The 15,747-nt window shown below is 36.7% G+C and overlaps 1 protein-coding gene across 1 annotated transcript; it reads right to left on the bottom strand.

Annotated features, from left to right (window-relative positions):
- Positions 1 to 6,871: 6,871 nt before the first annotated feature.
- Positions 6,872 to 14,089, bottom strand: LOC140147973 (protein DPCD-like). The gene is made up of 6 exons (XM_072169789.1): positions 13,936 to 14,089; positions 11,345 to 11,425; positions 9,895 to 10,019; positions 9,215 to 9,348; positions 8,357 to 8,459; positions 6,872 to 8,243 (listed from the first exon to the last, which is right to left on the bottom strand). The coding sequence occupies exons 1-6, from the start codon at positions 14,000 to 14,002 to the stop codon at positions 8,139 to 8,141; spliced, it is 615 nt and encodes a 204-aa protein (XP_072025890.1). The 5' UTR covers positions 14,003 to 14,089; the 3' UTR covers positions 6,872 to 8,138.
- Between the last annotated feature and the right edge of the window lie 1,658 nt (positions 14,090 to 15,747).

The following is a 15,747-nucleotide window of genomic DNA, read 5'->3' as shown; positions in this document are numbered from 1 at the left end:
AAAATGCAGTTTCCTATACTTTTGTACATAACGATCATTTGTTGAAGCGATTTTTTCCAGCCATGGCTTAATTCTGAATTGTCACCTAATTTGGGTGTACTTTGTCTTGGGTCCAATCTCTATCATGGAAAGTTTGCTATATCTTTCTAAATATAATGATTGTTTGTTCAAGATTTGTGTTTTAGCATTTCATATTTGAAAGAACTAATGTTTAATTGTAACATTTCGAAACTACAAACCCAAACTGTGTGCTATGATGTACAAGATTGGGCTACGAGTATGCATTTTACCAAGTTAGCAATAGGTATTTCCTTCATGTTGCCAATGCATGACTTTCTTTATTATACTCAAAAACGGATTTTATATACATGTACTAGAAAGTTGTTTACGTGCATACAGACTGGGTTGCCAGGACTACCAGACAAAGAATCTGTTTTTTGACTATAATTTGGCCTCCTATCAGTTTTACTGATAAGATGGCTAATTGAAAATAAACACTTATTTTGTAAACAGATATGCTCTGTGGTTATTTATGGATGGAAACTTAGGAAATTGCTATTAATGAAATAATTAATATATTAAACATACATTTTGCTTTGTTAACAAATAAAATCCGTTCACAAATAAGGTTTTTAGAAACCATTCGACAATAAACATTTGGAACAATTTTGCTATATGAAAAAGGATACAATTGCACCCTTGCTGATCCGACTACTGATAAGCTGTCAACAAGTGTGACCACTAATTAAACAATAATAATGAGCATTATCTGACCATTCCCTGATCTGACCAGAGCTGGGTATAAATAGTGCAGGTGCCTATGTTGGGAGTGACACTAGTCGTCGAGGGGGGGGGGGGGAGGGGATACCAGTAATTGGGGTAGATAGTGGCTTTGGTTTTATAGTACATTTTTGGTACAAGGTCGTCCGAGGTGAATTGAGTATAGATTGTGGATAACAATTCTGCCCAAAATTGTTAAAGGTCATTTGAGGTCGACTAAGTATATATTGTGTTGGCTTGTCAGAATGTTCAAAGTGGTGTCAAGCGCATTTGATGTCATCAGAGCATCGATAGTCTGATTTTCATAAAACATGGTGCATGTAATCACAATTAGGCCCTAAGGGTCAAAACCATCAAGGTCATATCAAGGTTAACAGTTACTGATAATAGATAGTTGGATTGTCATGAAATTTGGTTGATATGAAATCCCTTAATTAAGCAGCAAACATTCTTACGGTTATCTGAATATAGATTGTTGGATTGTTGTAAAACTCAGAGGATGTGATTTCAATTGAGCCGTTTGTTACAAGTATGAATTAAATGTAGACCAATTTAGCACACATTCTCCAATTCAGCTTTCGACATGAAAATTTCGAGTATTTCCTAGTATGTCATTGGTGGTATTTACCAATAAATGCCAATATTTCGCACCCGGTTAGTTGTGCCAAACATTAAAATTTACTAGCTTTCCAAGTACTTGCAATGCAAAATTATGAAACATGATCTTCATCCATGGCGTTGTCTTTTTAAAGACATTTCTTGTTGGCTTTATAACAAGGCCTACATGACTGATAGGACATTGATATGATGCACAATACAAAGGTGAACATTTAAAATTTTTTTAATTTTTTCTTAATTTTTTCAAAGTTTTTGGCGACTTTAGAGAACCTCTAGACCTATTCTGAAGGTTTGTATTTGAGGAGGTATTTATACTCCATATCTGGCAAAACTTTCAACACATATTTGATGACTGCAACCTTTGAAAAAATGTGAAAAAACATTCTGGGACCTGTTTTTATAAGTTTGAAAAATATGTTTCCTTCACACAGAAAATGTGCTTTTAAAAATGCAGTTTCCTATACTTTTGTACATAACGATCATTCGTTGAAGCGATTTGTGGCTTTATAACAAGGCCTACGTGACTGAAAGGACACTGATATGATGCACAATACAAAGTTAAAAATTCAGAAAAAAATCCATTAAAAAAAAAACATGTCAAGTTTTTGTTGACTTTGGAGAACCACTAGATGTATTCTTTTTTTTTTTTTTTTTTTTTTTTTTTTTTTTTTGAAGTTTTTTATTCCCTGTTCTTGGAACTGGTGGAGGAGAAAAATCATACAAAATGGGCCACCAGTTCCCAACGATCATGAATTAAAATATAATATTATAGTCAAAATTTTTAAGAACAGGTACAAAGGACAATCACAAAAGAGACAAAGACGATGGACAAAGAGAACGTTCACTCTTACAAACAAAACACAAGCACCAGTCTTGTGTCAAACAAGTGCACACATTACTTGGTTACACCCATCTTGATCCTGCCATAATCAGTTTGAAAATAATTGAAGAAAAGGACAACAATTTAAGATGCTTCAAGATCAATGGTCCATTTTTTGAAATGGAGCCGCAGTTTACCTTTACTTTCAGCAATTTTATACTCAATTTTCTGCTTCAATTTGACCATATTCAGAAAGGCATTGAAACTAAGGTTAGTCTGTTTAAATCTGCACTTATGAATGTAAAATTTAAGGCACAGAAAAAGGAAATTAATACAAAGGTCATGTTCTGAGGTATCCCTGATACCAAACATTTTATCAAATTTGGAAAATGTAAAAGAATCCCCAGTGACACTGTTGATATAAAAACATAGTTCATCCCACATGGGAGACACATTCTTGCATTCACAAAATAAATGCAAAATTGTTTCGGGCAATTCATTACAAAAGTAACAATTGGGTGAATCCACCCTACCAATTCTGTGAAGAAAATTATTTGTACAAATTGCCCTATGAAAAACTTTAAAATAAAAAGAGCGTAACTGGGTTTCAATAGTACATTTAAAATTGCTACTATGCACACAGTTCCATTCAATTTCATCAAACACATCGAGACAATCAACCCATTTGTTTTCAGCTTCAACAGTGGCTTGGTTCCTAAGAGTTGAGTAGGCATGTTTTGAAACCTTCTCCGCATCTAAAAGCGAAGCAGAAATAGTATCAAAAATGTTTTCTTGAATGTTCTTAGGGTTCTGGAACCAATCCAAATAAATCCCATTCATTAAATAATTGTATTTTCTCCTGTCTTTAATGGAAATATCAAATTCTAAACCAAATCTTCAAAGGTTTTAACTAAATTGTGACCCATATAAAGATCTGAAATGCAATGGATCCCTTTTTCATCCCAAGTAGGGTAAAAGAAAAACTTTTTGTTTTTAACCGAACATCTTTGTTCCACCAAATTGGGTCCTGGATATGGAAATCAGACCAGTTTAATTTTTCCTTCATCTTGCATTTGTATAAATACCATAATTTGATAGTCTCAATTAGCTGACAATTTGACAGGGTATTTAAAACACAATCTGGAGCATCTGTCTTCAACAAGACAGTATAATCTGGATAAAAAGAAGATAAAACAGAAAGTTCAAGGGATTTCCAAAAACTAGAATAATTAGGATCAAGCAGCTGCTTAACCCACACAAATTTTTGAGCCTGTGAGAACACAAGAAGGTCAATCATCCGAAGACCACCATTATCATAATCATTACACATGACATCCCTCTTAACTCTGTCATTCCCTCCATTCCAAATGAATTTATAAAACATACTATTCAGTTTCTTGAAAAAACTTTTTGGAATGTTTATACAAAGAACAGAAAAGAGATACAAGAGCTGGGGTAACAACAGGGATTTTACAACTGTAACTTTGCCCAAGAGAGATAAATATCTACTCCTCCAGCAATTGAGTGTTTGCTCAATTTGATGAACCACTAGATGTATTCTGAAGCGCTAGGATCATTCACAGTTAATTTGAAAAATATTGGAAAAAAATTACAAAAAAATTAGTTTGTTATCCTTAATATGGAAACCACTAACTAATGTTTACCTTTTCATCTATCACATTATTATGCATGCATTGGTTTTCCATGCATTTTTTTGTAATTTTTTTCCAATTTTTTTCAAATTAACTGTGAATGATCCTAGCACTTCAGAATCAGTGTTGGAGGACTCAGGACTCGGACTCGGACTCGAGTCCTTTTTTCAAGGACTCGGACTTGGACTTGGACTCGGAAGCTAAGGACTTGGACTCGGACTCGGACTCGGACCCCAAGGACTCGGGGACTCGGCCGAGTCCTCCTCGAGTCCGCAAAATAGGGTCTTTTAGGTCTTTTATTTTCTTTCATTGTAAACTTCTTCTTATGCTTGATCAATGATCACATCACGTGATTGATTTAAGTAATTTTACATGCAAATAAATTCAGTTTATAAATAAAAGTACAACCAAAAAGCAAGATTGCTTTCAGTTATATCTTTAATTGGTTAAATGGATTTTAATCATAATCGTTTGTTTTGTACGGAAAGTCCAATCAACGGAAAGCCCAATCGGACATTGTAACAGCATAACTGCTTGGTTATGCGCAAGTCTAGAATATACATGAATAATAATTTGTGGGCAAAATAGGGGCTTGATGAATTGAAATTTCAACATTTTTGTGGAGGTCTGTGAACTAAAATTGGGTCATATTATAGGCTTTAAAGCTAACAAATTCAAAATGTTTCCAAATTTGAGCTAAAGAGCTAGGCCTACAATTAGTGCTAGGCTCAATGAACTGGAGCATGATGCAAATGTGGGTCTCAAGGAACTGCCAGAGAGCATGAAAAAGGGACCCTTGACCGCCGCACATAGCCTACCCGTACCACCTTTACATGTGAGTGATTCCCCCCCCCCCCCCCACTCCCGGAATAATACTGCATAGGCCTACAGCCAGATCCAACACCCTTTCGTTTGGCACCTGAAGTTTGGTAGTGACATCATATTTTGATTGTCACATTGCATCTTTTGCCTCTTTAAAACACAAGCCTTATAAGTTGGGGTGGGGGGGGGGGGAAGTCTGTGAGTATACTCTGTTATGAGCATTGGGGGAAGGTAAAATTAGGGGCAAAATTTTTGGCACATGGGGTACATTTCAAATAAAACGCTCTAAAATTGCTTAGAAAACAGTACGGAACGCTTACATATTATGCAAATTTGCCTGCTCGCTGCGCTCGCAACATATATCCAAGGTTTGTAAATTGGGATCCCCAAAAATAGCATGTGCAAAGGGGGTGCAAATTTTTTTGGCAGGCCGGGAGTGGGGGGCAAGCAATTTTTGGCAGGCTGAGAGGGGATATAGTAGGGTCCAGAATGGAAGTTCCGTTCTCGGTTTGAGTACAAGAAGTTTTGAAGGTGTTTTTTTTATAGATTTGAGGATGCTGAATAAAATGAGAGGGGTCTGACCCATCGAAAAATGTGGGAACTCTCGCTAGAGGGCGTTTTTCAAAATGGCCGCCAAAATCCCTTAAAAACATCTCTTGCAATTTCACACCTTCCGGGCTCGCATAATTATTGCACAGCCCGAAAACTATACTAGGCATGCAAGGTGGGACTAACAAATTATGTATTTACAAGAAAATAATATAGAACTAAAATTCTGGTTAAATATAGGCCTACGTTGATAAAGTATTGGTCAAAACCTCAGGGCTTGAATTTGATACATAAGGACTCGGACTCGGACTCGAACATTGAGGACTCGGACTCGGACTCGGACATCAGAAATTGGCAAGGACTCGGACTCGGACTTGGACTCGGACACCAAGGACTCGGACTCGGACTCGGATGACGAGGACTCGACTACAACACTGTTCAGAATAGGTCCAGTGGTTTTCCAAAGTCGCCGAAAACTTTGGAAAAGAAATAAAATTAAAATTAAAAAAAATAAAAATAAAAATAAAACTCGGGAAATCAGAGTAACTCCGCGAAAATCGGAGTAGTTGGCAGGTATGGGGCTGGCAAAAACTGGGGGTCTTCAAAAATTTATTCGGGGATGGGCCACACAGACTTTCAGATATTAATTGACTAATATCTTTTTTGCGGGCTTTTTGCTGTTGTTTTTTTGGATGCAACCAACATGGATGCAGCCTAAACATAATAATGCCAATTTTTCACGAAATGCATTTAAATAGCGCCCACATTTACTCACATTAGATGCTTTTTATTCTATGAATACAAAATGCAATGTTTTACAAATTATTATACAGAAAAAAAAAGTTTTGCTTAAATAAGCCCATAGCACATTGCTTTACTGAAAGCACACCCATCCATAGTCGGGATGAAAGTGCACTTTTGACAAAAAGCCTGAAAACAGTGTGAAAATGACCAGAATGGCCCTAAAACGGGCCTGAAAATAAAAGAAATTGCATAAATTTAGACTACAAAAAAGCCTGAATTCAGGCAAAAGCCTGAAAACTTCCCTCATAGTATACAAAAATACCCCAAAACGAGGTTCATCCCCTAGCCTGTCACACCTTGAACCACAGAGACCCCCCCCCCCTTCGGTATAAAGTTTGAAGAGGCTGAAAACAGTTAATTGAAATTATTGTTAATTTACATTATTCCAGCAAGTGTTGCAGTTGTTTTGTTTTGAAGTTAACATATTTTTCTTGGGTGCTTCACATATCAGTGTACAATACAGTGAGACTGCACTTTCCTAAAAAACCCTGAAAATGCATGTGAAATTGGGCAAAAAGTACCAAAAACTGTCTGAAATTGAATCAAATTGCAGAAATTTTGACCAAAAAAAAAGCAACAAACAAAAACCCACACAAAAAGCAAAAATGAATTCAGTTTTAAAATTGAAAATTCTCATGCCTGATAATAGGGTAAAATATATTTGCAGTATCCAAAATCCAATGAGTCAGGTATTTTAATTATATTAATAATGACCATTATTTTGCCAGTTGTGACTACAAGTTGGAGGTTTGGGTATTTCAATTGTTGCAAGATCTTACACCAACTAACAAGTAACTACAATAAAAATGAAATATAACTGAATCCATTTTCAATAAAAATGATGTAAATCTTTTATTTGCATCAAATATTACAATATATGTGGCACAATATACAAAAATGTTATACAGTTGAATGCTATTATAGCACTTCTGATCAAATTCGATGTGTGAATTTGTGGGTGTACATGTACACTAACCCATTACCATATTCAACCAAATAAAACTGTTATAAAATGATTAACTTACTCAAAGACTCATTGATTGCATTTTAATTCAACATTATGATAAGGCCAAAACAAGTTTGTCTCAGCTTCCTTTGGCCAAAAACTTGACCTTAAGTTCTATGCAGATTCAGGTTTTTATGTGGTAGTCAAAAAAGGCTAAGCATATACAGGATATACCCCCTCTTCTTCTGCTTCCCCTTCCCCGTCCCAAAGCCCCCAATATAAGTGAAGCGCATGATTACTATTAGTCTAGTCTGTTCAAATGAAAGTACTTCAAAAACATGACAAAATGTGCTAAAATGTGAATCTAAAACCTATGCGGACAGAGCTGAGACAAACTTTTCAAGGGCCTAATGATTATCATTTAATTTTACTTGAGTAATAATTAAAGAAAGTATATAGTAACTTTTCTTCAATTTCCCTTCAAAACTTAAACTGAAATGTATTGGAGTTTCTTTGAATCTTATGACATTGGCAATGCATTATTATACATTTTAAGAAACCTGCCTATCGGGGAAGACAGTTAACATTGATTGAAATCAACTTGATAAAAGATGTCCAAATTATTGTCTTTTACAAAATTGAGGTGTTTTTGTTTTGCAATCACACGGACAACAAGCATGTGTTACTGGGGAAGGCATAACATTTCCTCATGTCCCTCCCAGTTTACCTCCCCCCATGGCTCACAATTATTGCACAGCCCTCCACAATCAGGGGGTCCAGGTGGTTCTCAAATTTTGGCATTTAAATTTTACAATAGAAAGCAGCCAAATAGTGCCACTACATGATCACACACTACCGTAAAGATACGCCTAATGGCGCTATGGGCTGCCTTGACCTCACTGGAATTTTAGACACAATCTAAAAGTGCCCTCCCGTAAAAGATCATTTTCCTTGCTAAGAATCTGGGACCAATATACTAATATCTTGCTAGCAATATGAGGTCCACAAGGCAAATGCATGTGCAACATGTGCGGAATGCGCACGCACTAATGAAAGCCTATGTATGAAAGGCATACACAAAAACAACAGTCTTTACAAGGTGCAGCTTGGGGGTGAACCATGCTTTGAATGTAGGGCAAAGGGTATATCAGCTTGGTGAGCATTCTACATCACCATCTTTGGCTGCCTTCAGTTTGTCAAGTTCTTGCTGGACTAATCTCTCCATCTCAAGAATAGCTTTTGGCTTCTTGTACTGAAAAACACAATAATAGAGAAAAAAAAGTTAGGAATGCTAGACAGATGCAAATTTCAGTGAAAAGAAACATGATTATCAAAGAATCAGTTGTGTCTACAAATCCAACTCACCTGTATTATAAGTGTATTATTGGCATGCGCTAGAGATATGGCATTCTGTTCTAATGGTAACTGTGCTCTATCCATGTCTGGTATCGTATATTTCTTGTAGTACCTGCAAGAAGAAAAGAGAACACAAAATCATAATTTCTCAACTTAACTGAAAAAGTGTTTCTTTCATAACCTACACTTGTGACAATAATCTATGAAATGCTTGTACATAACATAACATACTGTAGCAAGTCCTTAATATTTATCTCCCAAGCAAGGAGTTTCGCGCATGTGCAACCGAAATTGCAAAAGCGCTTATTCTTTTCTGTTTCATAAAACCCAAATCTTTGCACTTTTCACATATTTATACATGTAGCTCATTGTCAATTGAGCTATTCTATACATAAATAAACCCCCTATGGAAGACATGACCTTAATCTTCCCCTTAGGGAGCGTAGATTTCAAATGCAATCACCCATTCAGCTAACCCCATTTAAAAGTCACACTCCCTGTAGCTCCCTGTGTGGGAGATGTCTTCCATAGTAGGTGTATGGATTTCAAATGGAAATGAACATTACAAAATTATTAAATTACGGTCATCTCAAAACGAGGTTCTACCCACAAAGTGTGTGTTGCGTGTACGTACGCATGTCAAACATGTGCTTTAATGCTGCGTACGCTTTGCAAAAACCTTCTTACGCGTTGCTAGAAAAGAATGAATAACAAAAATGCACTGTTTGTAGGGATAACCTGGTTTTGGTAGAAAGAACGCAGATCTGTGCAAAGGAGGAATACTCTCAGTCTAAGCGTGTGACATTTCTTTTAGTGAACACAATCCTACTGTTTAGACAACATTCTGTTGATGCTTCAGTCACTTACTTCTTATTTGTGGTCCTTACAATACAGCACCTATCTTCACTATTGATTGTTACACTGTAGGTTTCTATCGGGTAAGGAAGATTACGAATCCGCCACTGGAATGCTTGTCGTGTGTCTTTTCTTAAAAATATTGGCTGCAAAAGAGGAAACAAATGTAACTTGTTAACATAAACTAGCTAAAGTTTATTAAATGGATCAAACAGCGTCTTCTTGAGAGATGGAATCTTAGCATACCACATGCTGATTTTGAAAGCAAGTTTCCGAATGTGGTCTTCACTATTTTAATCACACGGAGTTCAATAATTTTTCAATTATTTTTCCAAATTTTGAGTTGTATTGCTCCAGCGGTTTTGATGCCAAGCAAAAACATGTAAAACAATGCCCCATAGGATAGAACATACATACCACAACTTCACCATGTTTTTGTTCACACCATCTAAACAAAACATATCTTGAGCCTTAAATTGAACTGGGGCAATTAGAAAAATATGATACCAAAATCTCAGTTTTGATGAGGCAAAATGGGGAATGAGGCTGTCAGTTGGGTCACACCCCTTTAAACCTGACATTTGGCCATGGTTTTAATGTAATTTTGCTAATTGCCAACTTTGATGACATCAATTGCTAAATATTTGGCGGAATTAGCTGCGTAGTAATTAACTTTATTGCATATATCTTACATTATTATTACTTTCCATAAATCCTTGTGCTTCAAGCTGAGCTGCAGTTCTCATCAGTGACTCTCCGACTTCATAGTCCCACCTCCCCTCTCCTCCAAGCATGCCTTTCCTTCTCCATTTTCTCACTGTATAAGATACAAGGGTAGCAGTAAATATAGCAAGGTTTAAGGGCTGGGGTATGAACGTTTGGACAGTATTTATTGTGGGACATTAGAGCACATCAGACATATCGAATTGCATTCTGAATATGAAGAATGTCATTCCGATATCAAATAATTTTGATTTTTGAAATTCGCAATTTAATACACATTTTATGGCAAATCATTAAAATTGATATTTTTGATATTTAACAGTACTTGAAGTAAACTTTATAAATCTGATGATTTATACTAAAAAGTGTATGTAGGTGGGATGAAAAGCCGACGATCAATTGAAAATTTGACCTTTCGTATTGAAGATATGGATTTTTTTTCAAAAAAAAAAAAAAAAAAAATTAGGTCTTTTTGGGAAAAAAATCCATATCTTCAATATGAAAGGTAAAAATTTTCAATTGACCGTCGGCTTTTCCTCCCTGCTACATACACTTTAAGAATATATCATTAGATTTATATAATTCACTTCGAGGACTGTTATATATCAAAATTTGAAAAATATCAAATTTTTATAATTTGTCATAAAATTTGTATTATATTGTGATTTTAAAAAATGAAAATTATTTGATATCAGAAAGACATGCTTCAGTATTCAGAATGCAATTCGACAGGTCTGAGGTGCTCTCATGTCCTAAAAAATACTGTCGAAAACGTTAATAAACGCTCATTTTGGATCCCTTAAACCAGGATCTACTTTTGTGAAAAAGTAAAGATATTAAGACTTTCTGCCTGGAGACAGTTTCAGATTAAAAGTAGACAAATCTGTGTAAAAATTATTGTTTGCTTGCGATTCCCTGCCACCAAAAAGTATGGTCGGTCGGTCGATTGCAAAATAATTTTAGTTTATGTATTTATTCTATCTCCTGTCCATCACTGTTGGGACACCGTTAGTATGCCTCCAAATGACAAAATCATATTATTTACGAAAAAATTCTTGGCCGATGCGTTGGATGCTTGCTGCGGAATTGCATTTTTTTATGCACGAGTACAAGAAAATTTGTAGATTTTTGGAATATCTACATTATAGCATCTCTGCAGATGTTTTTTTCTCCAACAGGCCTCAAAATATTTTGAGTCACAGGGTCAACATTGTCTGTATTCAAGTAACATTTTTGCTAAAGGCTTCTGTACATTTGAATCATGCAAAAGTTTTCTTTAATTTTCTCAACAGAACAGGATTCAAAGTATTACTGGGTAACATTTCTATCCAAAACTATTCCCATGCAAGGATGGCATAATAATTATGCCATCTTTCAAAAATTCAATTTCATATTACATGTAGTAAAATGACATCATACCTAATAACTCCTTGCTCTTCACATCATATTCCTCAGCCATTTCTGCACCATCCGTGAAAACAAAGTGTACTTTTCTTCTGCCTGTAATAAAAGCAAATGGTAACCAAGTAAGGAATGACAGGAGCACAGTATGTCTGTTTTCAAGAAGCTAAATTCAAATCTCAAATATTTTGAAATGCATATATTGCTCCCTCAGCCTCACTGTCAGTACAATATCAGGGTATGCAAAAAACATTAATGAATAAAAATTGTCACAATGATTGATGGGGTAGAATGCAACAAACAGTCAAACATGCTGTTGAATGACGAAGTTTATGGAGACACACCACCATTTATACGCTTCCTTGAAATTACCGGTACATGCAAAAAAAGCCTCTCAGAAATACCATTTTTGCCATTTATGAAAGGCAAACCTCAGTTAACACATTTGCTAGTCAGCCAAATTGGCCCAAACTGGAGCCCAACACATATATTTTACATAGAAAATTAAAAGAACAGATTTTTCAAAGAAACCTACATAAATATGTTGTCTATACTTTGCTTGACCCAATATATGATTTATTACTGTGATTAGTGTTGGCCGATCCAACCCAAGATCGGATCTGCCGATCTCCAAGGCTTATATTAACCAGGCACCCAGGCTTTTTTTACCCCATGGTTGCCCAGTTTTGGCTCCTGGTGTATCTAATATTTTACACTACAAACTATAGGACCAGGAGCCATCTTTGGGACCAGGAGCTCATTTTAGCTGCTGGTCCAGGCATACTTAATATAAGGCCTGCCGATCTCCGATCTGAAAATCAGCAGATCGGGCCGATCCGATCCCGATTCAGTTTTATGTTATTTTACAACCAGTACAAGTTCATTCAAGTCGGGCCCCAGTAATGTTAACAGTCAAAGCTTAATTCCCCAAACCTGTAACTATGTAATATGATGACCGTTTTTAGAGGTTTTTCATGTCAATATCAACCCAAATAAAATACCATTTTACACCCCAAGTCCCAGCGTTACTCACTCAGTGCCTCCGATTGTCGGAAGTTTAATCATTAATCCATTTCTCTTGATTGTTTTATTCTTCTTTCTTCCCCGCGAATCAACTGTGATTTGCGTGTGTACCAAGTTAAGCGAATCACTGCGCGAATTGATTCAATGACCCTGCAGCTAAATCAGCTCCATCGATATTATAATAATTTATGCATATGACGTATTGGGGAATACCGCGGAATTCCCATCCTGATTGGTTGTGCAGAGTTGTTTACAGAAAGAATTCACGTGTTTGGAGATTAAGAGATGAAATCGTCCGTGTGAGGAGGAATAGCGCGAATGTGCGCGATTCTAAAAATAACATGCCCTCAAATTCACCTTGGGAAACCCGACATTGAAGGGCGCACATGTCGAGTGTTAAAGTGTTTACAAATTTTTCCCAGGGACGCACTGTACAGTCGGGAGTGTTGTCACTGAGTGGATAATATTATAAAATACAGTATGAAACGACATGATTCTTGCGGTGGTAACAACGCTTTTTTGGAAATATATTGGCATTAAATAGTAGTAATGTTACATAAGAAAGTAATGGTAAGCTTAAAGAATTGTTGTGTCTTTTATTACTGTCAAGTTCAGAGATCGGTAAGCTAGATCGGCAGCTGATAGCTCATCTGCCGATTCAGATTCAAGGCCGATGCAGTCCATATCGGCACCGATCTCCGATTCACAGATCGGGATCGGCCAACACTAACTGTGATGAGATAATCGCACATGGAATTTTAGAGGGATTTTGATAGCAGTTCCACATAGAAAAGCTGCTCTATCATAATCATTAGATTATGCTGTTTTGTTTTATAAATTGATGCATTAAAAGTTGGCTGAATATTTTTGATGAAAGCCAACCTTTGACAAGATGTAACTTTGCTACGGAAAGTGCTATGACAAATTTAACGGTTTTTAGTTTTGGCTTTCTTTACTCAATCAAGGGCTTTAATTTGATATATAAAATGATGTGGTTTGATGGCAAATTTGAATTCACCTTTCATACCTGGGACTGCCTTTTGAGAAAATCAGCCAATTTTTAGGAAGAAATCAGAGTTGCGCATGTAAGTTTTATTTTATATTTCGACCCCTGACAGGAAGTTAGATATAGGTTGCCTGACCATCAAAATACAGAATAGAGGCAGTCAGCCTCTTCTGCATGTCATGTGTTAGACATTACGCCCCAATTACGCGGAAGTCGCAGCGTGTGACGCACCTCTTCAGTCAAGCATCAACGCGATCTTACTAGCAACAAGGCACTCTGTACCCGACAAGATGGCGGTACAGAGTGCCTTGTTGCTAGTAAGATCGCGTTGATGCTACTAGCAACAAGTTACAACTTAAAGGCACTCTGTACCGACAAGATGGCGGTGTTGACGTCACAATGACTACCTCTATTGAGTAAACTTGTGGCTGTAAAACACAGTCAGTATCACACTCCCAGCAGGTTGAACTTGTCTTGGTAAACCTGGCCTGCAAAATTTTGCACCCACTTTACAAATACAAGTGCAGAGCAAAATGTAAGATTTTTAGACTTGTACTAAGGGAGATTACGATCTACTCACCATCTTGGATGAGAGCTGTCTTCTTAGCTGATTTCAGTCTTTCCAGCCAAGCGTCTGAGCTAGCCATTTCTTGTCATTTATGAATAAGAATGGAGGGAAATTCTAGTCCTGCTTTTGGAAATTTGTTGTCATTAGCGACAGACTCAAGTAAAGGACAAAGTCCACTATTTTGTTTACATGAAATAAAGCTTACAGAACTTTGGTGTTTATATGAGGCTGAAAAAGTAACTGATGGCGCTATTGCAATTTGAAATTTGAAGAACAGGGCTAGAACAGGGCTCTGCAACAGCACCCGGTACCTGACGCTGACAGGCATATTATTTTCGTATAATCATTAATTTAGTAAATTTTGCTTTATTTCCGGTTTTGCATAATCTCGGAATAGGGCAAAATTTACTGAGAAAAAAGGAGAGGAAGGAAAAAAAAAGAAAGAAAAAAAAAAAAACAAAAACAAAAAGAAACAAACAACCAACCCCCATCCCCCCCCCCAGAACACACACCAGATTTTCTGAAAGTCAAACTGATTTAACAAAAAGGACGTGCGAAAACAAAATTTAATATCGCATTGCCCTGCTAAACATGCTAGGATGTGCAATAATTATGAGCCCCGGAGGAGGTTAAAATGGGGGGGGAGAGAAATTTTGGTGAGCCGAAGGGGGGCAAGCAATTTTGGCAAGCCAAGAGGGGGTGGGGCAAGCCGGCAAGCGATTTTTGGCACACATTCATGGGGCGCCTTTTAACTTCAAACACTCTAAAAGCCTTAGGAAAACGCTTAAATAGGCCTATGCATATTTCCTGCTCGCCACGCTCGCAACAGGTGTCTAGACTATTTCAGGTTTGTAAATTGGGATCCCAAAAATTTGGCATGCGCAAGGGGGGGCAAAGAATTTTGGCAGGCCGAGAGGGGGGGGACAAGCGATTTTTGGGAGCCATTTGGAAATTTTACCCCCCCCCTGGGGGTCTCATAATTATTGCACAGCCCCTAAGTAGGGGAAGACGTCAGAACAGACTTTAACATGTTTAAGTCAGTGATTTTTCCGATTCGGTGAGCGCAAAAAAAAACAACATTTGCCACGGATTTATAGTAACAAGTGAATTATTTCGATTTATTTTTTTCATGAATTAAACCACAGCGACATTTCAAGCACACTCGGAAGTAAAATAAAATTATAGTTCATATAGTCAAATACTATTCTAACTGTAAAATTAAACAATTTACTCTTCATTTGGAATCCAAAATTAAATTGAAATCAATTTTTGTAATATAAGATCGATCTTTATAACCAGTTTGTGGCACTGCGTGCTGGCACTACGCAACACGCATGTCCAAATCTTGCTGAAGATAAGTCTGTAGCCCGTTGTTTCCATTTATTATCAGTTGTATCGAAATAGTCCACTCTCGTAAGAGGTCTCTCTTGATCGTCATCAGATCTGGCTCCAAATATGTAAATCTTATCATCTGAAATATGAAGGAAATGAAATTATATTTTCATGCACAACTGCTCTTTTGGAAGCCATCAAGCCGAGGATGACCCGTTCTCAACGTGAGCAGATACTCTTCGGTCGATTCTTCATGTATATATTTCGTGTAACCTAATCCGTACCTAACCCTAACCCTAAGCTTAACCCTAACCCTAACCCTAACCTTAAGCCTAATCTTAAATTCAAACCCTAATCCTAACCCTAACTCAAATTTTGTGTAAAATTACCCACTTTACACTATTCAACCTACAATGTTGAAAAGAGGCAACAGGTTTTTACCGAAACGTATACGAAGTAGGACTTCGTAGAACGGATTAAATAGGGACAGGA

Source organism: Amphiura filiformis, chromosome 3, assembly GCF_039555335.1.
Source record: "Amphiura filiformis chromosome 3, Afil_fr2py, whole genome shotgun sequence".
Lineage (NCBI taxonomy): Eukaryota > Metazoa > Echinodermata > Ophiuroidea > Amphilepidida > Amphiuridae > Amphiura > Amphiura filiformis.
This window is presented reverse-complemented; position numbering and strand designations above follow the sequence as displayed.